We start from the raw sequence: 24,170 nt of genomic DNA on the forward strand, positions 1-24,170 counted from the left end.
GTGCCAAAGTGGTGTTGGCAGAAAGCAATTAGCCCTGTTTAGCTACTGTAGTGCGCTAATCATGAACATTTCTGCAATGCCGTGATAAAACAGCTTCTCAGATTAGAGCCCGCATCAGTGCTTCCCAGAGATTAAGCAGCGGGCGCATCTCAGGATCAAATGAATAAGGTCTTCGTGGCTGAACCGCTGCAAATTAGCCACTAATGGGAGACGTCGTCGAGAAGACGAGGGCTGCAGTGTAGTGTTTGTTGTGAAAGTTGCAGTAATTACAACCATTTTAACTTCAAATGGCATGCTCAAATGTATGTAGATTCACATCATGACCTATTGACAAGGCAACACTAAACACAACCTGGGTTGTATTTTAATATCTGATGTATGTTATAGTGACGAAAAGAAAAGATTCAAATTTGAGACAACAGTGCTACACTCAAACGATCCGTACAACGCACATGCCCTACTAATTATTGAAAAGGGGGGAATAAAAACAGCAATAGCAATAGCAACATAACACTTACGTACAAAGTCTGGCACTGAAAGGTATACAGTATGAAAGGTGTGCTGACTCTGAGGGCGCTAAGCTTTGTGTTCTGTGAGATATTACTGGTGCTATAGAAATGAAACTGAATTGGGTGGAAAAGCAGTTATCAAGGCTACTTTGACTAATATAAAAATGTTTTTATATTCTGCAATCTAGAAAATAATATCAGCAAACAAAATATGTAATGGCCTTCAGTGCTTAGACTGCTCTTTACATTTGAATGCTCTTTAGTATTGTTTTACATTTCCTTATTCTTCCAACTCACACGAGCCAACCACATAATTGGGCCACCTGAGATTTAGAGAGACAAAAACGTGCAATGCCCCAAACACACAGGTTCCGATTTTTTCTAATGGAGAGATGGACAGTCCATTTGGCTGCGAGGCAGGCGGCCAGGCCGGGGGAGAGCTTCTCTTTTGGTCCGGTCCCCATGAGCCACTCATGCAACCTGTGAAAGTCGCCTCCGTCAGCGCGATCAGCCACACACGCGCCAGATAATATCCCTGTACAAGCCTGATAAGGTGGACAGTTAAATGTAAGCTGGCGCCTAAGCCCTGTCGTTATGTCCACATGCAGTCTGCTGTAAATCCTGAGGCCTATCTGCTTCTGACTCCAATCCCTCCCATACGATAGCTCCATGGGTTAAATCAGTCTACGGTTCAGCAGTCAGGTTCTGCTGGCAGACGCTGTGCTGACTGTGGACTGGCAGGGCTTTTTGTAGTCATGGCAACTTCAGCTGAGCATGTGACAGGGCTCAAATGTAGTCGCGTACAGACAATTTTAATGTTTAGATGTGGTGCGTGGTGCCACCCGAACCTACAATGAATGTAAATCCCCTATAGAGTTATAAACATACAGTGTTTGGGGCATCTTTGCAGGCTAAAGTGACATTTCCACAAACTTTTCATTTAAACAAACGTCTGTTAAGTCACTATCTATCACCCATATAAACTGCAGTGAATATTTTCTACTGCTGCAGCTTCACGTTAAAAGCATTTAACTGGCAAAAGACAAGCTGGCTTTCATTATGAAGTAATCACAGGAAACATGATGCACTTGTGAGTAAACTTACTGCACATCTAACGAATAATAACGGCAATGACAGCGGTCATTTTGTCATATTTTTAAATATTGCAGGGAGGAATAAGAAAGAGCAGCTATAGAGCTCCTGGCGTCACGTGACTTTTTTGTTTTTGTTTTTTGCTGCCATTTTGGCTGGAAAACTCTGAGGAAAAATGAATGGCACCACCAGCGCTGATTTCAGGCCGTCAGAGTTTACTGCACACTTTAAACAGATAGAAATTGACCAGTACAAGGCAAAACTCAACAGATTAGATATCACGGACCCTTATCATGCCCCAGGTGTGCTTTTTTCGAGCATTGAAACAGCCAGTGCAGACAATGTTCCTGACCTGCAGTATTCGGATTACCCATATACCCTTGTTCGTGTAATCGTCTTATTCGTATCATTATCCAAAATTCCGGAGTATTTACACTTGGAAAACGCTGGATTCTGTACCTGATATAAAGTGATGGCTACACAAGCGAAATCCGTTTCTTGGGGGATCCCACCGCTCCGTTTTCTCGTGCCTGCTTCTTGAGCGTTTTATTGCAGTAATCTACATCTGCTTTGTCCCCGACTAATGTGGCATCCGGGTGCACAACAGTTGTCGACCATTTTTGGATGTAATTGGTAAAAGGATGAGTTAGTTACTTGCTCACAGTTGTCAACCGAGTTATAATTCGAAAAGCACGCTTTTCTGCCAATATGGCGGTGTTGTGATTGCCAGTGCAGGATGACGTCAGCTACCGGAGCTCTATAGTGAGCTGTTAGATGAAGAGCTACAGGCGACAGGCTGCATACCAGCTTAAGTTCACAGTATTTGAGAGCAATAAGGTCAAAGTAATGCTGCCTTTTTGTCAACACTGAGGCCTTGTTTGAAGAAACTTTATTGGAGTGGACAAAACAAGAGGAGGTTTGGTGTTCATGTGCAACTTCTCTGTAAATCACACATTCTTACTGCAGGAAGGCAGATTGAAACATGCAGCACAGAGGTAACAAACAACACACAATGCAACACCTTCTGTGGAAGACTGTAGGCGCAGTACACGGGTAAAATCCAATCAAACAGCATAAACCCTCTCTTTTTAAACCTAATTTCTACAAAATATTGTCTCATCTTCTGTTACTTCTTTTTCTCTGACAAAAGTATGAAAGCTCGTGAAAGTGAGATGATACGTTTGGCCAGACTTCAATGCAATTAGCTCCGAAGATCAGATCAAACACACATCAAATGTTCCACGTTGCACGAGTACACATGACTGTATGATGCAAGCAATAGATGCTTTTCAAACAACTCTGCGTACTTCGAAACTCTGCTTTAGTGCGTCTCTAGTACGAGTGAACGCCTGAAGTCAAATTTTCAAAAGAAAATGAGGGAGCAGGCCAGTAACCTTGGGAGTAGCGCTGAGATTAATGAGTTATGTCAGTGGTTGTGATAAATGGCAGAAAGGGAAGAGATGAGGAAGCTAAAAACTAAACAAAAACGACCTTGGTGTATATCCCTCAACTTTTATCTGCAGATTTTTTCTGATTATCCTTATGTTCAGTCTTCCTGTTTTGTATTTGATCACTTAAAAGTATTATAATGTATATGCAGAAGACTTTAAAATATAAGTAGCTAAAAGAAATGACTGCAAATGCCTGAATGCCTGAATCCCTTTGTCCGTCTCTTATCCTCACTCTCTCTTCTGTGTCCCAACTCTTTCTACTCCCCACACAATGAAAAGAGCATATTACCATACATCCACCCTGCATGTTATCCATCACTTGTTTACAACCTCTGATCTCAAGTGTCTCCACCAATGAATGTCTCAGAATAACTCAAGAGTCTCTCTTCATGTCCTTCCATTAGCCTCCTCATTACGCCCTGTCAAAGTCAATGGATTGCTTTCTAACAATGACATCCATGTATGCCCTCTCATTGTTACTTTGCTCAGCTCGAACTACTGTACATCGGAAAAGCTCTCAGTTTTGTATTCAGACGTTGGCCATTCTGGTCAATTTTCAAAAGAAAGGCATATTTTGATATTTTACATACTTTCATGGAGTCGGCCTGGGAAAATGTAACCGTAACTGGATGATGATAGAACATTGTTTAGCAGTCAAAACGGTGCACTTTTAATATTCATTTTTATTGGTAAGTTCAGGCTTATGCAGCTTAACTAAGACCCAGATGTACAGTATATTAGATAAGTTGAATTACCAATGGCTTTCGCATCGGAAATGTGACCCACAGTTGGAGTTCTTCTACGGCTTGGATCAACAGAAAAGTTTCCCAGTTTTAGTTTTTCAAGAAAAGTTCACTCTGACTCCCAAGTTGCACGTTGACAAGAAACCTCCCATCACACACGAGAAAACCAAAAACAACATTTACAGTTAAATCTGTTCTCTTTTTTAAAGTCTGTTCTGGACATCTGTTTTGGAGAATTCGGCCACAACGGTGCAACATTTTGTTAACCATGGCATATTTAGAATTTTCTACAAATTTTCACTTCACTTCTCCTTGTCTATTGCAAAGATGCCCAAAGATAGACAACTTTTGGTTCTCCTGGCTTGTTATCTTTCGTTGTTATTTGCCATTTGCAGGTCTTCTAGATGATATTTTTAAAAAACATTTGTGACTGGCGAATGGATCCTCCTGTCCTTGGTCTGCTGACTGTATCCCTGCTGTCGCCATGGTGTTAACATTTTCAGTAAAATGTTTTGATACAGACATTCATGCCACCTACAGAAAGAACTGTAATAACTTTGAAGGGGAGCTTCACATTATTCTGCCTTCATGGGCTTTAGTATATCTGTTGTATATGAACAACAATTACTGCCATCTTGCATGCACTGAGAGCCATCAGATTCCCATAGGTCTACTACCAGAAAGTAAGATGTATCTTGGTATGCTCATCATCCAGACACTCACAGTTTTCAGCCGACAGATTGCCTGCTGTGAAATCAATGGGAGATTCCTGAATTGCAGCAGAATGTGTTACAGGAGATTTGAAAGACCACTGTGGGTCAAACTGGGCCAGCAAAACACTTTTTAGGGCCAATTAACTATGAATGACTAAAAACTGACTGAAAACACTCATTATTGCAGAGCAATACTGAAGAAACAAACAACTCAAAATGCAGTATTTTGTGGGAGACTGTTGTTACACTGATAAGATCAACTCAAACATGAGACACGTTGCCCAAAGGGACTGAGATAATTAGTTCTCAGTACAATTAACTAAATCAATAAGAGGTTTCACCCCCGTTCACACCTAGAGACTGGAGTATCTGGCCAATAATGGGTTGCAAGAATACCATTGGGGAAAGAAAATGGCCACTGGGCTGCTGTGGTGCAGTTTTGATCTCATATCCAAAATCAAAACTTGGTGAGAGACAGAACATCTTCAAGAAACCCTACAAGTCACCCAGAAAAATGTTCTAGCCTGTTTAGTGCCCTGGGCAAACATCACTACATTACCGATCACTCAAGAGTGAGGACTACACCAATTCACCTGGATGGTGAACTCTCTGCTTTAGTATTCTACTCGAATAACAGTAGAATGAATTCGTTAGTTATCTGACAGAGTTTCATGGTGTCATTTCAAATACACTGTAGTCTACTGTAGAAGTCTTACACACTCCAGTGGGGCAGCCTAAAATGAACTGCTGGTGTCCTCATCTCCCACTATATCTGTGAGTGAGGTCGTCTGACCCGGAAGCAGAAGGCTGCCTATTACCTACTCATTATCAAGTTGCGCCCACTTCAACCCACAAACTGAAATTATATCAAACTGATGGGTGACAGAAAAAATTCAGAGTGAATGTTCGGATTTATTTTATTTTATTTTATTTTATTTTATTTTATTTTTCGTATGCCACACTGGGCGGCTGCCCATGTTGCCCATACCTAAGTCTGTCGCCATTGTTTCATTTTGTTTTTTTAGTTATACCATGACCTGAATGACTGAGATCCAGACAATCAACCCCTAAGTTTAAACCAGAACTCGACAAGTACACAACAAATACTCTGACTTCAATACATGTTTTGTTGTTGCTGTTGTTGTTGCAATTATACAGTGGGGGCAAGTAAAGGTTGTTGTGTTGGATAAGGTGACATGACTGCATGTTGCAACCAATTGTGAAAGTTTAAGCATGGTTTTCAGTGCCAGGGTCAATTCTATCCAACAGCATCAGCCTGGGTGCAGCCTTGGAAGGAACAGATCACCAGATCACACAGCAGATTGTTGCAGGATCTTCCCTCTAAAGCAACAAAGAGGGTTGGTCTCATTTTAGGACATAATTTGTATTCACTCATCCATCGGGTGAGAGGTGGGGTACACCCTGGACACTTCACCAGTCTATCACAGGGTTAACACAAAAAGACCCATTCTCACTCACATGCACACCTACAGCCAATTTAGAATCACCAATTAACCTAACCAGCATGTCTTTGGACGATGGGAGGAAGCCGGAGTACCTGGAGAGAACCCACATAGACACGGGGAGAACATGCAAACTCATAGAAAGGCAACAGTCGGGTTCTGGGGTGGATTTGAACCCAGAACCCTCTTGCTGTGAGGCATCATCATCCAATTAAATGTACCTCATGTGCCTGGTTTGTGGCCAAATGTCTGCAACATTCATAAATACTTGGCAACTTCTGTCTGTGTTTGCCATCCTTGAGTAAGCAAGCATTATGCATTACCATATCAGAGTTGTCATTGTGATCACGTTAGCATGCATGTCTGGATTTCGTTCAAAGCATGGCTGTGCGTCAGTACAGCTCCACAGCTCCACTGTTCACTGAGTATACAGCATGTCAGATAACAGTAAAGATGGTGAATGCTAAAAGCACTCACTGTGTGTTGGAGTTCTTGGTTTGTTTACTTTAAGGAAAGCACGCTTTGCAACTTGATAGATACGCTTATTAAGACGGTTTCATAAAAAAGTTTGCGATTACTAATTCAGACAATATTTATAACATTTCTCTCCAAACACATTTGCAGTTGTTGATCCCAGTAGGAGGAGCACAGCCTCCTCTTCATTAGAATCCATATGCAGAATTGCTATTGAAAACCACACTAGGGATATGAGCCTTCCCCTCAGTTGTTAAAGTGGCCAGCCCTCGGCTAATCAGCAGGGAGGCCTCTCTGTCGCTGTGGATGGAGCAATCAGGGTAATTGATAAGTGGCTGCTACTGAAGGAAAACCTCCACAATTAAATTGAAACTCTTCAGCTCTTTCACTGGAGTATTCTGTGGCTGAGATGCTGCCGGTCTCCTCTGCAACAGTAGGATGCTGATATGAGTTTGGACAAGGGATGCAGGGTTGGGTGTTTAATTTTCTGATAGCTGTGGATAGCACCGTCTGGGACTCAGAACAGCCGTAGGTCATCTATTGTGTGTTTATCTCAGCGCTGGTGGAAGTGCACTTTGCCATGACCGACTATTCTGAAGCACTCTCGGCTTTTAAATCACGATCACGTAAGATGCTTTATTGCATTATTGGGCCAATCATTTTCTGGAAAATATTATGCTATCCCATTTCATAGTTTCCAGGAAACTAGATTTCAGGAAAAAAAAAAAAAAGAAAAGAAAAGAAACGACGCTCATGCAGTTTTCTTTTACATTATTATCTTTATTTTTTCCCAACAATTGTACTTATGTTCAAAACACAGCTGCCACGTGAGAAATGTTTGATACGACATTTGCAAAAGAAGAAGCTAACAAATAACATGTTAATACTGCAGACAGGGAACTGGTATAGTATCAAGTGGGGTGAGCACTGCCTTAGACACTGTTCTGCACTCAAGTGTTACACAGCAAATTAGCATCTTGCACAGTTGTACAGTTTTTTATATTCACATAGGATTCTCAGTGTTTAGTTTACAGTTTTAAGCACTTGTACATCATAGAAAAACGACAAAATTGTTCAAGTACTAATGCAAGGTAAATTACAAGTGTACGAATAAGCAACACGTGAGAGGTGAGTGAAGGAAGTAGATTAAAGGAGCAATCAGTTATATGAAGACTTCAGTAACACTGATAGACGATCAATATGAACGCTGCTCTTCACCTTCTTACCAGGCTTCCGTACCACAACTACCACACTCCTTAGGAACGGTTTCACCCATTGTAATTTAACCAACCGGGATGTGTTTTAACCAATACAGAGAAAACATTCAACTGTATGCAATGGGGTATTCCTACAACCAGCCAGAGCTATAAATTATGTGACGTGTGCTTCTCGACAATATGCCTTAGTCATTGTTAACCATGAATCCTTTAAAGGTATTTTGCGGTCAATATCTTTTACAACAAATCTGAATCTAGACATCTTCCTCCATGGCGCTCAGACGACGTGGATGACTATGTAGCTGTTGCATTTCTGCCCATCACCACATAAATCTGCCTGGACAATTTTTCATATTTCATATATGCATAATGAATTCTGAACAGAGCCACTCCAGATCACAACTACCCACTTGAATTTGGCAACTGGTAATCGCCATTATGTTACATCCCGTTTAATGTTTAGGTCAAATAACTAACTAAAACGAAACTTAAGAAATTGACACTTAAACATGCATCAGCATTATATTAACTACCTAAAATGACAGAAACCATCCTTGAAAAAAAAAATATGTGACGTGTATATTAGTGTTTTCGTTTGGCCGAAGTCCCATCCACTAACATGGAGGAGGTGGAGCTTACGACCTATACTGCAGCCAGCCACCAGGGGGAGCTCTACTAGCTTTAGCTTCACTTTTGAGGAGCAGTTCCGCCTTCCATCTTCATACAGTCTATGGTTTAACCAAAGATTTTTCTTATTGGATGAGTCTGCAAACATGAAATAATCAACAACAAAGCCTACTTTTAAGCTTGACATCTTTGCACTAGCCTAGAATGCCAGACTAACTTCCCTACTTAAGCTTTTTTTTTTCAGAATTTTTTTTCTCTGTATTGTTTGAAGCATGTCCCGTAATGAAATCCAAATGATGTGTTACCAAGCATGTAATCTGATAATAACTGAATCCAGCAACAGTCAGGGACAGTGACTCGAACAACACATCTTCTATGCAAAGTGGTAGATCCAAGTCAAGATCCAAATTTTGGCAAATAAATCAACTTTGTGCACTGACAAGGTGCACAAGGTTGATTTCTTGTCTCTTATATCCAGTTATGGAGTCAGAAAGACTTTATATCTTATTCGTGGTCATACTTTCCAGAGTTTATGAACTCCCCGCAAGACAAAAGCTCAGGCTTCAGCCTTCTCTCAATGCAATGTTACATCTAATTCCACATAAAACTTACATTCAGCTGTCTGTTCTGAAAAAACAAATGGAATCCAACGACTGCTTTTCGTTTCCGAAGCCTCTTACAGAAAGACATCTTCCAGGTGATTGCCAGTCAGAAAGAGAACAGAACAGAGTAGGCTAATCACTGGGCGTTGTAAAACGTGCCAGTATAAGAAAAACATACATACCAGCTACCACGAGGTGGTGAAATGTTGCTGATTGTTCCCTTTGACTTAGTTACGTGAGACAAACTATTTTCCCAGCGTGGCTAACTGTATCCTGCTACTGAAACTATTTCTATAAAAGAACAACAAAACATCACCAATTCTTCTCCTACGGTGCAATGAAAAATGACACAAAGAAACATTTGTAATCAGTCATTCCTATGCTATAACATGGTAAAACCATGCACACACACATCTTACCGTCGAAAATATCCCGAAGAACTGCCTGTCAGTTTGTCAAAATATAACAGCTTCCTCGTGAGCCCATTTTGAAAAGCAACTGTGTGTATTCTGCTCTGATATAAATTCACTTTTCAAAAATAATGGCAGCTGAGAGATATACTGCAAACCTGACACATGCAGCCCCTGGTCAAAGCAGAGGGGGCCCATGCACTATTGTACATTTTCAATCAAAACTATGACAGTAAGAAAATATGCAGCACATGTATCACACTGCAGAAATGTCCATCTCCTGCTGCAGACACAACAGTGAATATTTAGTGTATCTATTCCAGTCTCTCTGGGGAAGTCTCCATCCAACCCATATGCAAATTGCTGAATCTCTAAACAGAGCAAATATTCTTTCCTTTTTTTCTTTTTTGCATCGCACTGTTTGCTTCCATTTATTTTTTTTTTTGTTTGTACATTTTGAGACTCATGTATCAATGGCATGGTGGTGAAATATCAAGAGCAAAGTGGAAATAAAGCACAAGAAAGCATGAACTGTGGGCACATTTGTTTAAATGCAAAGGCTTTAAATATATCTACAACTTCACATTTGTTGACTTTCTTTTCCTTCCATTTTCCACCTTACTAGATTCATTTTGTCTGTTCTGTATTAAACTATAATTAACTATTTTTAAAATGTGTCATGAAGCCGACTTTACATTTCAGAATTAATCAAAATGTGTTTAAATGTATTTCGCCTGAAAAATATTTACACACGAGAGCAATTTTCTATAAACTCAGGATTATTATTATTATTAAACCGTGAGACATAACTCTTGGGCTATGAAAAGTTGAAATGGTTAACTTCCCTGCATGCACTGATTGATGCCTCTAATTTGACTGTGTCAAGATCTGTTGGGATCCATCAATCACCCTGAATGACTTACCCTTGTGCTGTCAACATTCGGTTTGTCTACAACTATTTCGCTGTGACAGATGGCCGACGTTTTTCCTATTTAAAATGCAGATCAATAATCTCCTTGAAGCGGTTTGTTTGTTGTCATCAGGACAGACATCTCTATCTACAATGTAATGGAGCTGCTCTCCGTCCCACCTGTGGACTTTATATTTGTTTTAAACAATGATTCATTGAAGTGAGTAAAGTGAGCAGATTTATCATCATTATCAAGTAGTGATTCTGCTCAGAGGCTCTTCACAGGCTTGACACTAACCACAAATGTCAAGTAGGCAAGGAGAAAAGATGCCCATAGAAATTCTAGGGGCAGTGGTACAATGCTATTTAGTTATTTATTTATTATTTTTTTTATTATTTTTTTTTTTATGCAAAACACCACAAATTCAGCTTGATTATGATTTCATGCCCTTCATGTCAGAGTTTTTCAAATCCATTAAACATCCCAAAGAGTCCCAAATTTCTCTTTTGCAACAGTTGGTGGTGAAGTGTCTCTTCCATTAAAGCAAAGAAAAAACTCCCAAGCATGGCAGAGTCATACCTGCTTATCTTTGCAGAGAGTGAGGAGCAAACTGCTGTAATTCATCATCCAGCTGTCGGAGGGCAGTGGTCGCGTGGATCTGCTCTGTAAGGCTTGTTTGTTTTATGTTGATATTGAAGATTCGGGTGAAACGGTTTTCTCTTCTCTGATCCTGATTGTCCCCCTGAATACTCAGCAAAGTCGTTTTTTTTTCTTGCTATGTACATGCAGTGATTCATTAATCAAAGCGACAAAGTTTGAATTGTTTCAAGCATTTGTTTTGTGTCACATGACTCACAAGCTGTTGGAAATTGTTGGAAACTTGTAAATACCACGATGGACGGTTTGTGAACAATGCAGCCTTTGCTTGATGAGCTGGAAACCTGCAAGCATTCCTTTGTCATTTGTGCGTCTGCAATATCTTCGCTTATGTTGTCAGTCATGAGCTGGGGGATATTCTGTTTTGTCATCCTAATTTAACATTTGGACATACTCATTGAGCCATCCCTATCAGTGTAATGCCAATCACGTTGTAAGGCATCACATTTTCTGTGAGAGAAGCAGATAAGAACTTTAACAGAAAAGTATTATCAGAGGGAAACTTGTTTTCTGATGACTTTCCTTTGAATGTCAAGCCAAATTGAAGAGAATATTCATCGTGACAATGTCATTTCTTCTTCTCTCAAAACTCTGTCGTGGAGATCTGGGTGACTTCTGACTGCAGATCTTGTTGGATCCTCCGTGAGCGAGAGCTGTGGGGGACCCAGTCCATGCCTAGTCATGCCGGCTTCGTCCTCGCTTCCGTTGGGGCACAAACGGACACTGGCTCCCTAGTGTTGTTGCGGCCTCTGGTCAGACTGTTCTGCTCCACGTGGGTCCGGCAGGGGAGGCAGAAATCCCTGAAGCATCGCTTGAAATTTTCATCCAAAAATGCGTAGAGGACCGGGTTGAGGCTGCTGTTGGTGTAGCCCAAGGCGATGCACAGGTGCCAGCTGGCTATCACAAACGGGTTCTTCCTGTCAATCTCCACCATGGTCTTCACAATGATGAATATGTGAATGGGGGTCCAGCAGACGATGAAGGCCGCCACCACCACCAGGACCATGCGGGTGATGCGGCGCATGTTGCGGTCTTTCTCCTTAGAGCCCGAGAGTAGGCGAACGCTCTTCAGACGCAGGATCATTAGGCCGTAACATATGGTGATGACCATCACAGGGACCACAAAGGCAAAGATGAAAACGCAGATCTTAGTCACAATGTCCCAGTACCAGTCAGGGTCGGGAAATTTCAGCATGCACATGGTTTCACCTGGAAAGAAAGGGCAGGTAGAGTTTGATGAGAATTAGATAATACACAGGACGTATGAAGCGGGATTCCACAAAGATCTCTGCTGAACTCAGAATAGAGGCTTCAACTCAGAAATGCTACTGCTGTAGCAATTTAAGACGTGTGCAGAAGCTCTGGTTTGTAGCCTTATTTTAATATCATATTGAATTAATATTGAACACTTCCAGAAACTTCTTTCTAACAGTGGTTTGATTAAGGTTCGGGAAAGATGGATTTTGCCAAATAACCAATTTAAAAGGAAGGATTATGCCTGGGTTACGCTACACAAAAGAAGCGGTTCATCGAGAGTGTCATCTGAGCATGTCAAGGAAGAAGTGAAGCAATTCATACACTAGCTCTTCAGAAATGCCACATAGCCTTCACAGAGTGTGGATATAATACGCTAAAGGTGCAAGGATAACGGTATATTTCCAGTCTCTGCTGATAGGCAGTCATTGGGTTTTTGTTGCAAAAAAAAAAAGGAAAATCATGGGGATAAGTTCCAGTCCTTTGAACTTCCTCACCTCAGAATTTTGCACGAATTAAAACTTCTAAAATATTCTCATACAGTTACAGAAATAGTCATGAACAGCAAACTAACTCCGTCATCTGACATTTAAGGAGAGTTGGATGTCTGATTCTGCGTAGTATGCACTTTGGATGGAAGATAATTAATCAAATAAACCACTTTATTAAGGTCGAGTAAACCTTATGGTTGCAGCTAAATTAGCACTAATGGAAAGCAAGCTCTGTTCTTGCTGTGATACACATCCATTACTACTTCTTCTGTGTATGTTTAGTGTTCATTATAATTACATAGTGTCTACCACTATAGGTTCATCACCATCCATTAACAATGCCTTGTAGGTATATGAAAAGTGAGGAACCCAGTTGCTGTAGTCTTTGAAAACAAAATGTTTTGTTCTTGCTCGTCTTAAATGAGCCCAGTCTCAGAGACGCTAAATGTTATTTATTTGTGTTTCTTTAATTGCATGGGAGACTTTAACTTGCATTTGTGGATACAGCAATAAACTGTGTTCACTGACAATGGTTTTCAGAAATGTCCCTGCAGTCCATGCAGTGATTTCCAATACGGTCTGCTTTTAATGAAGTCCACCCGAGGTCCCAAAGTCACAACCATTCAATACTGGGTTTTTGGTTTGTTGCCTGAGATATTTCTCGGATTAATTCCCTAATTCGGTGTTGTGAAAAGTTATTCTTTCAAAGTGCAAAGAAAAGACTGACCCATTGCCAATAAACAATCTCTAACATCTGAGGAGGGGTGGATTAGTAATAAGATGTTCCACCCGTTGATGCTGTAGTAGTCTAAATGGTGTTGCCCTCGTTTGTAATGTATTGTTCGGGGTGGGTTAGGATTCATAATCACCATTATTGTTGCTTCTTCTGTGTGTGCCATACACGCTCTGGAGAGAGGTTAGAAACTTGGCCCAACAAATGAAAATTATTCAAATCAAAGCATCTGTTCTCCTGCATGTTGGCAAAGGTTCAGTCAGGTAAACCATGCAAATTAAACTCTTAACCCATTTCTGGGGTGCAGTCAATCATTCTAGGCCGACTACAACGATTTCACTTAGGAGAATACCAGGAGATAATAAAGAATAATTTTATAATGATCTCACCACTGTCTGTCACTTTGGTCACAGCCATGATTGTAATGGGCACGCCAATGGCTGAGGACAGGACCCAGATGAGTACGTTGATCATCTTCGCCTTGACTGGCGTCCGAAACTCCAGCGCCCTGACCGGGTGACACACGGCAATGTAGCGGTCCACGCTCATCATTGTTAGGGTGAAGATACTCGTGAACATGTTGTAGTAGTCGATGGCGATAATGAGCTTGCACAGGACTTCCCCGAACGGCCACGTGTTCATGAGGTACTTGGCGCTCTGGAAGGGCAGCGTGCTGGTGGCCAAGGCGTCGGCGAGAGCTAAGTTGAAGATGTAGATGTTGGTAGCAGTCTTCATCTTGGTGTATCTGGTTGAGACCACAGAGTGAAAAAAAAGTGTAATTAAAGTATTAAAAAGCAGCAGGACTGAGAGCAGTTGTGCATGGAAATCTCTGTGGGATTATGGGATATGGGAATGTGAAAGTAATAAGCCCGGTGTGGTATATTTTCTGTCTTAAATCCCTAATGCTACACATGTGTCTCTAATTCCATACAGCCTAGATATTTTTTCTGAATATGTAATTTGAGGAAATGGTTACAATTGGCCCGCTGGCCACGGATCAGGCAGCCTACTTGCAGCGAAGGCACCGGGGATTTGTGAAAACGCTACAGCTCGTTGACCTGGCATTCATATACAGCATGTATATTAAATGAGGTTGGACCTTCCTTTTAGCATGGGAACGTGAATTTACTTTGTATGCGTGATATTTTCTTTTTCTTGCAGTGAACTGGTTTTATTTAGTACAGTATTGACTTATTGGGGCCAGAAAGTATAAGGCTCCTCTCATCCACGTTGTATATTTAATTTTCTGAGAGGGAGCAGAAATCTTTAACCATTACAGTGATAAGCACAGTGGGCTGTCCACAGATAGAAAAAGCAACCGCTGAAGTTGTTAAATGAATGATAAAATATTGGCTGAATGCACAAGGACATTGGGTTGGAAGATTAACAGCCTATTTATCATTTTTATGTGAAATAAAAGGGAAATAACATTTATGTTCATGTGCCGTACAGTTTTTATTGCTTTCTTCCATTAGAACGCCCACAGTTATGTGTATTTTACCTCTGGTCATTTTTCACACAGACAGTGCATTCAATATCCTAGGAGCCTGAGTGGTAGTCATGGTGGAGTTATAGCCAGATCTGACCTTTTCTTATTGTATGTGTTGCTGTTGGAAAGGATTACCGGCCTGTTGAGCACTGCAACTGCAATATATTTGTGTGGGATTGTGTCAAGGCTGTGCGTGTCACACCACGTATTGATCAAATGAAATGAAAGGCAGAAGCTGAAAACGGAAGGGTTGGTCCATTTACCTGAACAATCTTTTCTCATCCAGCGGCGAAGGTGAAATAATATTCATGAATTGGTTACTAATACAATTAATTATGGACAAGAAGCTTTCAGATAAGTCATTGCAGAAAGAGCAGCAGTTAAATTAATTATGTTATCACAGGCTGCAGTTCATTTAAGTGTTCAAGATCCAGGAAGCTGCAAGCTGGATCAATGTGACGGCTTACAGGGGAACTTAAATGAAACTAAAGCCCAACTGGGGCAGGATTTATTTCTCTAGGGAGACAGGGGGATTTTAAAATGAACACTTTAGTCAATGTGGTCAATACCATCATAAAACATCCATTTATCTTGGAGATCTGGTTTTATAGTTTTTATGGTCTAAATACAATGACAGTTACGTTAAATTTACCTAAATCCATTTATTTTTTCTAGGACAGTTTCCCATCAGCCTTCCAGCAGGCTTTTTCACAAGCCGTTTTTCTTAAAATCTCCATTACAGAACACTACCTACTCCATCGAGCTGTAAGTTTGGACCAGGTTCTCACCCCACATCTATGAACCAGAGTCTCGTCCTGAGTGGGAAGGGGAAGAGCCTGCTGTTGCACAATTGAGACATCAGCCAGACGCTGACCAATTATGGGTGGATTGCATCTAAAAGTTCATTTCAACTATTTCTGGCGTAACATTCACTCGCTGAAAAGCCATGTCAGTGGTTTTTAACTGCTGAGCAACCAGTAACAGCAAGCTTTGAAGGTTGATTCATCATCTCGAGTCGACCACCTGCAGTGCAAATGACTGAGTGACGTATGAATTCACGGGCATTTAAGCTAAACGATTCTAGTGTATTTTCATTGACTTTCTGAAAGCACCACCTAAAAAACACTCGTTTTTTGAGGTGGTAATAACTTGAAAACTAGGACTTTTTTGTAAAAGTCAACGTTACCAGCTGGCTCTAGGAGCAGAACATGAAGTAGAGAATATAGCTTAATGTGATGAATTAAATATAATAAGCAAACACTGAGGGCGTTTCTCAATAGCATTCTTGTCTGTACTTCTGACATCAGTCCTGTCATCAGTCTGTCAGGTACTATGCCAGTCCAAAGTACGCATCTGACCAAGTACAGTCCAAATAACTGGATGTGTATTTGTTCTGCCTGTTTTTTCTAAGACACATCGGGAGATAACTTGCATGGGCTTGGTACATCCAGGTATCCCGGAGTGCATTGCGCGAGCGTCATCAAATATGCTGCTGTTCCAATTCCAGAACGACCACTCTGCATCGTCTCATCCTCCAGAGCCTGTGCTTCAGAACTGAGCTTGTCAACTCCAAACTACAAAGTACACAAGTCCAATGTTTGCGCAGTTGGTATTGATAAATGCTCAAGGCGTCTTCTGTAGCTCAAGAGAGTGGTGTCTCCTCAGGCCTCTTCAACCATGTCTTTGATCCATACCTTCCTAAGTCTGGCAAGAATAGGGTGATTAGACCCATGTACCAGCCAAAGTTGAAGTCTTCCAAATACAAGGATCTACACCGATCAGGCATAACATTATGACCACTTTCCTAATATTGTGTAGGTCTCCCTTGTGCCTCCAAAAGAGTTGTGACTCCTCAGAGAATGGACATGGGCCTTCTGACCGTGTCCTGCGGTGTCTGGCAACAGAATGTTGTTAGTTAGGGGCCTTTGGGTCTATTATTGGGGGCTGATTGGACGGGCTTCTGTGGATCATCCCAGAGATACTTGATCAGTTTGGGATCTAGTGAATTTTGTGCTGTCGTTTCTGTGTGTGGGGCTGCATCCTGCTGGGGATGACTGCTGCCATCAAGAAGTGTCATTGCTATGGGGTTGGGGGTATTTGGTCTGGTCTAGGTGGGTGCTACATGTCTAAGTAACATCCACATGAATGCCAGGTCCAAGAGTTTCCCAGCAGAACATTGAATTGTCACAAGATGGTCAATGTTATTTACTTCTCCAGTCAGTGGTTTTAATGTTGTGGCTGATCGGTGTAAGTTACTGGCATTTTCATTTCAGTGGCCTGTTTTTATGAAAGATACATTTTGGTAATATGCACCACATGCCAAATGAGCTATTAGTGGTGTCTGATTGCAACATAGTTATATGGACTGGATTACAGTTCATACAGATGAAGACCTAAAAATACTTGCAGCCTAAGTATTCCTAGGCAAACTCATAAATGTCTTTCTAGAGTGGATTTGTGGACATTTGTTTACACAAGGGCAGAAAAGGGCATTCATTTGGACTCAAATGACAGCAAAGTATCTTCCTAGATAATTCCATCCATTTGGAATAGGTCATAATAAATGTAATTAGTAAAAATATCTTGTCTTGTTGCTCTCACATCCATCCATTCATCATCATCTCATTGTTGTCTTAGTTTCAGTTTATTTTTTGTAGTCTGGACAAAACAAAAATGCAGCCAATGGCTCATTTTGAACTTTCCTTTATATGTTTCATCATCTAAATCCATAGTGTGTGATGGGGTCCACTTAAAGCAAACAGAGATGTGAGCTTTTGTCAGTTATGTAAGAGCTGCCTGTGTTACATTTTAAATGTAATGCTTTGAACTTTTGGGAAAACAGATAAAAACACCTCTTGCCCGGCAAAATTTACACAGTACAGGACGTGACAGGGCAGCTGACGTCATGAAACAAAAATCAAACACAATCAAGACTCCATTACGATCTCACAGAGTGGAGGTGTATCTTTTGCAATTTGGCTATCAAACTGTTTGAAGGCTTTGATTCAGCCCCTAAAGCCTGGCTTTTGACACAGGGGAAAGGATTACGTCTCCCATCAGAGCCTGAGAGGAGGAAGAAGAAGAAATCTCTTTCTCCTCCGCTCTAATCTAAGCTGTCAAGATAGGCTTGAAGACAGTGGATGCTGCTGTGTGGCAATCCCACCACATCCTCCCTCAATTCGGAAAACAAGAGCGGGTGTTTGTGGACCTCAGTGTTAATAATACCCAATCTGATATATTATGTGGAAATGAAAATGTGTAAAGCGAGGTAAAAATAATAAATCTGCAGCATTTTGCAGTCAGTTGTCTGTAAAAAAAAAAACACTGAGAAAGTGAAAGGCTGTTGGAGCTTTCTTTCCACGAAGGTTTGCTGGATTGTGAGGAATCCAAAAGATTGACATGCAGGGGGCATAACTTGCTAAAACAGATTGGTGGGATTAGCGCAGGAGTCTGGCCTGCGTAGTGTTCCCCCCTCTCAACAGCCGACAAGCACGAGACTTTAATTTCACACCAAGCCTTGACAGATGTACGTGTAAAACATCGATCATCGCTGTAACTGGTCTCGAGATTATGGTCAATTAAAAGTGTATAATTCTGATAGAGGGAAGAGCTTTTTTTTTTTTTTTTTTGCTTGGAGAAGCAATCATATGTGAGGAAATCAGAATTCAACACCCTTTTTAATGCATGTTTTTATTTGATTTGATCGCCCACTTTCTTTGTATTTTCCTTCCAGCATGAGTACCCTGCTAAGTGGCTGCTACGCCTGTCCAATCACTTCCTCTTTACATTGATCAGAAGAAAAAATATATAGCCTGGAAGCAGCACATTACCGGGGGGCTCCTTGACCTTTATTTCTAAGAAAACTGTAATGCGCAGCCTCCACTCGAAGCAGCATGTATTGACCGCCCTGACCTTTGGTCTCTGTAGGTGAGGGCATGTGAACAATCTCTACTTGTTAACCTCGATGAGGAGCTATTGATTACAACATGTCTCCACAGGTTTATCATGTAGCTCGCCATTAATCAAATGCCGCCAGCTCTGCACTGTGTTGATCTAATCCAACTAACCAGTCATGATGTAGGTGTGTTATGCTTCTTAGGGTGCTACACAGTGAGTGCCACTGAAAGTCTTAATAACCCCCAAATATTACATAACTAGATCCATCAATAAAGCTGTAATACAGTTAGTTTAATAACTGGAATAGTAGTGCATTAAGAAACACAACCTCAATTTCTCAGGCATAACCTAACCTAATTCATTTATACATATATTTTATTTATCTATCTTGCCCTATTTAAAGCAACAAATGTTTTACTATGAAACGTTATTTACCTCATTATCCTTTATGATAATAAGACGACTAGATCCTTGTTTTGGGGTGTGCGTGTTTGTGTGTGTTTAACTACAGTGAAGAGGTCCGCCTAGTCGCAGCTCAACTTCAGCTGCCGCATTAATATGTCAGAACAAAATTAGAAAGTCAGCACTCAGCTGCCTGAAAAATGTGCTGTTTTAAAAATGCTGAAAGAATAATGAATAAAGCTATGTTTTGTGGGTCTTCTTTTGTTAAAAAAGACCAGAAAAACAATGTTCTGTGCTTTATTTTGAATATGAGTCTGGTAACATGCCATTAAGTTTTCACTAAGGGGCGAGTTTCAACTGAAAGATAATACCCCTTTATGCAACTGGATAGTCCTTCAACCAATCAGAGCCATTTTGCTGTAAAGAAATTCAACTGCATGGATGACAACGTCGCTGTTACTCTTCTGTCAATCACCACATATGGCCAAATGATTAGGTTTGCCCGAGCAAATCTTTTCCAGGGCCTAATCAGTTCCCAAAAGAGGGGTTCCAGAGCACATGGCTTAAAACCCGGCTATATGGATTGCTGCATGACTTTGTGATCTCACAAATCTTGCCACAATTGCACTGCCTCGCAAGGTAAGGCAGTGATGTCTTGGATAGTGGTTTGACCAGTTTGACCGCATGGCGGCACTGTAATAAATCCAGGCACAATGAAGTCCCTTGTTAAAAAACCTGCACATGGGGGTCAGGTTTAGTGTACAGCATGTGATAGTGGATGGTTTTGATTGCAACAGACATTTAAATAGGCGTGCATAATGTTGCTGATCAATGGGTACACACGTACATTATTGTTAAAAAAAACAAACTCATTTTGTATAATTTGTTATGAAGAGAAGAGGTGAAATGTTGGATGCATATTAAAGTGTTTTTAAAAATGCATTTAAAGATTATCATCTGCTTGCCAAATAAAATGCTACAACTAAGCAGATTATTATTATTATTATTATGCATGCATGAACACACCCAGCTCATATAAGCATTAGGGAAGGTTTTTGCCCATTTCTGGCCTCCACAGAGATTCACATTCAGCTACATCAAAATTAACATTTGCATCCAGATCAGTCTCGAGCTTTTTTATCTCTATGCAGATTGGAATCACACTGTACTGCGTGACTTAATCAACCCTCCCAGGGCTGACACACAAGTGGGGCCCGACTCTCCTGTGTTTCCAGGGCTGAAGGCCACTCGCACCGACACAAGCGCTGAAGGGTGAGATGGAAGCTAAGCAGTGGGATGCACTTGCGATATTGACTCAGCCAGGAAATAAACAGACTGTCAGACTGGCATCTCACACTCACAGCCATGTTCCTATTGGCAACTGGTGCCGATATTTCCGGCCAAATTTCCACTCCCAGACCCTAAAGAATACATTTTCCACACAGTTTGCTGCTCGTGCTTTATGCACTCTGTGTCCGAGAACTACTATCTTCAGCTTAATGCACTGCTTTGCATGCAAATTGCGAAGCATGTGAGGCACGCTTGACCCACTGCCATCATCACCTAAACAACAGGTTCCAAGACAAGTGCAGTCTATACTGTACTTGCAGGGATGGCCACACCAGCTCGTCCCTTTTGTGAATGCACCAAAAGAACTGTGAGGTGTTCAATAAGCCGAAATTACACCAAAGTGCATCTCACGCCAGGTGTATTGACATCCCACTCCCATAAGCTCAAACTCCACCTATGCCTACTCAGGGCAAACTACAGGAGTTTGAAAATCTCACACGATTTTGAAATCGCGTTGCAACTTTGCAGATGTTCTAATCTGAGCCAGACATCAGTACCGACCAAGATCCCAGAACAAATTACTCCTTCAATCACAGCAATTACTCCAAAAGCCTCGGCCCGGCTTCAGATAAAATGGAACATAATCCATAAGAGGCAGCTCAATAAGAGACAGCTCAATAAGAGTCCGCTACTACCCGCGCATCAGACTGATTTCAAATGGAGTCAACTTGATAGTAAATTGCAGGAGCACTGAACCGGTTCTTATTTAACAGGTGTGGCAGCCGGAAGGTGAAGGAAGCGATGGCTTTGAAATAAGAAGAGCCTCATGCTGCTGACCTAACCAGCGTGACAGAGTGGCCCATTTCTAGAGGTGTAAGTGTCAGCAATCCGTCCAAGGGCTCTCAAAGCCACAGCAGCCACATGACAAAATCCACACTGGACTGAGAGTCCACGCAGACTAGTTTCAATGGGATTGTGTGTATTAGAGTGTCTCCATCCAGCAATCTAAATGAAGGCCAAAATCCCAATGTCTGGGTATATTTCTAAAATGCCTGAAGAAAAGGAATAATAGATGGAGGTTTTCCAGCGGGCTTTTGCGTTCTTGAGTTACTGTCAGGAGGTATTTGGCAGAAAATGTATCAGTCAGTTCATTTCTTTAGTTATTTATCGCAGTGATTCTCGACTTTCTTTGATGTACTCTCACCGGCCTGTTGAACTGAGCTCCGGCACCTCCTGCCATGTTCCAGATATGTTCATTTCATTTGATTTTGAAATAAATGTTGACGCAGAGAGAAATCACTTACAGACAGGGTAAACCCACCTAAGTCATGTCTTATTCTGGTTATTGTTTGGTCAGCAAATCCGCAATGCATCAAAGGACATGTGCAAAACCTAGAAGAAAGTAAATGCTGACGGTGACTGGTGTTTACCCAGCATTTTATTCAAAGTCTGGGTATCTTTCGAAAGCTAGCTCCTCCCAGAGTTCACAGATGTTCCACAGGAGATAATCCATTCTGACCAGGATGCCTGATGCGCCCACGTTTTGAGGGTGAGGTCCTCACACAAACACGGACCATGAGCGAATCTGTGAGCACAGTTTGATCCTCTGCCTTCTCCCAGCTCTCATCCATCTCCTTTTTGTTTACCTCTCGACTCCCTCGCTCGGCTTTGCCTGCATCCTGGGTATATTGTTCAGACCAGTAATTCATTCCCTCTCCTGAATGTAAATCAGGCGGAGCAGCGAATATTTATTTGCCACACAAAGAAATTCCGTCTTTCTTTTTCCTGTCTGGTTTCTTGCAGCAGTCTTCTACACGCTGCACGTGCAAATACAGTCAACAACAATTTTGTCTATGCATACAGGAAAGCCTGTCTATCATGTTTGTTGTATAAGAATGGCAAAATCCGTCTCCTGTCTGGCTGTATTATCTGCTGAAGTTGGGATATCCTAAATGAATGCCGCCCGCTTCTTTGATGTGCCAGGAGTAATTAATGCCTCCAGTGATATTGGGGGGACGCATCAGTGAGTGAGGACAAGCTCTGCTGCACAAAACAGAAGCAGGTTTATTCCTGAACAGCAAGGACTGGGAGGCTTCTCAGGCAGCGAGGTGGTTGTAGGCGTAATTTTGGACTGTGGCCTTGGCCAAACAATTATACGGCATCTACCAATGGGAAAAAAACATTTGAATATTTAATTTTTTGGTAACATATATTTTGAAACCGGCATTCCAAGGAGATTTTTGCCCAAAATATGCACAAAAAAAATGAAATGCTGCTAAAGCCACTCTCTTAAGTAGAGTTCCTTTCTTGATTATAGGATAATGAAGTGCATTCACTTTGATTTACAGCTCAAATACAACCAGCCTCGCTATTTATTGAGTCTGCGATTTCTTCTCCTTCTCAGATCCATCAAACCAAGTAGAAATGAGTGTGCAGCTGATGGTCCACACATCTCTGTAAGCGAATGGAGACTCTTATTTGAGAAGCCCTCTGGCCACGATGAGTCAGACCGGTCGCAGAATCTGAGCCCGTGAGCCTCGACTGCCTCCACACCCTCAACAATCTTTGGCACAAAACTTGGCTCTCCCTGTTGATCCGAAATAATGAAACTATCCAATGCTTTATTCAGGGGAGGGGACACTCGTTTTGTACGCGCACCGTTTACGCACACAGGCATGCAGAACGAAAGGCTCCCACAGATATGGCTCACAAACAGCCTGCATGATTATGTAAATACAGAGAATAGAGAAGGAAGAACGAAATTAATTAATTAATTGTTTAGTAAGTTAACTGCTGTGGATTCATTTCAACCCAGGTAACCTCAAAGAGTCAGTTTTGCGTCGTTTTTATTCGAGATTGCAAATTTTCGCAGAAAACGAAGTTAATTATTCTAGAAAATTTCAGTTTACCATAGCGTTAAGCCTTCCAATGAATTTGGAAACGTTCCACAGACAGTTTTTCTACTTTCACAGGATAACAGAGAGCCGGGGAGGAAGCGCGCAAAGACTTGTGCGGAGTGCATGTGCGGGGATTTCACATTAAACATTTGGGCTTTGTTGCGCTCATCAAGGGTACTCGGTAATATTATTATAATAGTGACAGCATTTACCTGACCACCCCGTACATGACGAGGATGTTGCCCAGAAGTCCCACCACGCAAATGACGGAGTAGAGCGCCGTGATGGATATGGCTGTGATCATACCCCCGGCTCTCTTCACCGGGCTCTGCTGCTCGGTGTAGTTCTGCAGGGTGTCGTAGGGCACGGCGGAGTAAAGGTCAGCCAGGGAGAGCTGGGCTCCAGGGACCGTGTAGGGCTCCATGCTGCGGCGCTGTCCACTCTGCCCGCGGTGCTGAAAACTTGCTCAGACAATTATGTGAATGGAACCACTCGTTTGGCGAGAGAGCGGGAGAGAAAACGGACTTGCAGTCGCAAAAAAAAATAAATAAAAAGTTTCCAGAAAATGTGTCGACGCAGAGAGCCTCTGCGCGAAAGAGTTTTCTATCCAGATGGAGGAGGAGGAGAGTGTGGTCCCTCGGCAGCGGTCAGCTGTGTCTGTGCGGTCTCGCTGCGTTTAGCCTACACCTCTTATACTCCTCAGGACCCCCACCTCACACCCCGGCAGCTCTCCTCCCGTGCGTCAACGTCAACGCTGCGCATTTACGCGGTCAGAACCAACCATCAATGGCGACTCGCAGCGCGATTCCTCTTGATATTTTGTGTTTCAAGTAGGTCTGTGCATAATA

The 24,170-nt window shown here is 41.8% G+C and overlaps 1 protein-coding gene across 1 annotated transcript; it reads right to left on the reverse strand.

Moving 5' to 3' along the window:
- Window positions 1-11,548: 11,548 nt before the first annotated feature.
- oprd1a (opioid receptor, delta 1a) lies at window positions 11,549-23,746 on the reverse strand (the record flags this gene model as incomplete). The annotated part of the gene is made up of 3 exons (XM_084563585.1): window positions 11,549-12,078; window positions 13,737-14,092; window positions 23,535-23,746. The coding sequence occupies 3 exons, from the start codon at window positions 23,744-23,746 to the stop codon at window positions 11,549-11,551; spliced, it is 1,098 nt and encodes a 365-aa protein (XP_084419711.1).
- Between the last annotated feature and the right edge of the window lie 424 nt (window positions 23,747-24,170).

Source organism: Chelon labrosus (assembly GCF_963514085.1).
Source record: "Chelon labrosus genome assembly, chromosome: 16".
NCBI classification, from domain to species: domain Eukaryota; kingdom Metazoa; phylum Chordata; class Actinopteri; order Mugiliformes; family Mugilidae; genus Chelon; species Chelon labrosus.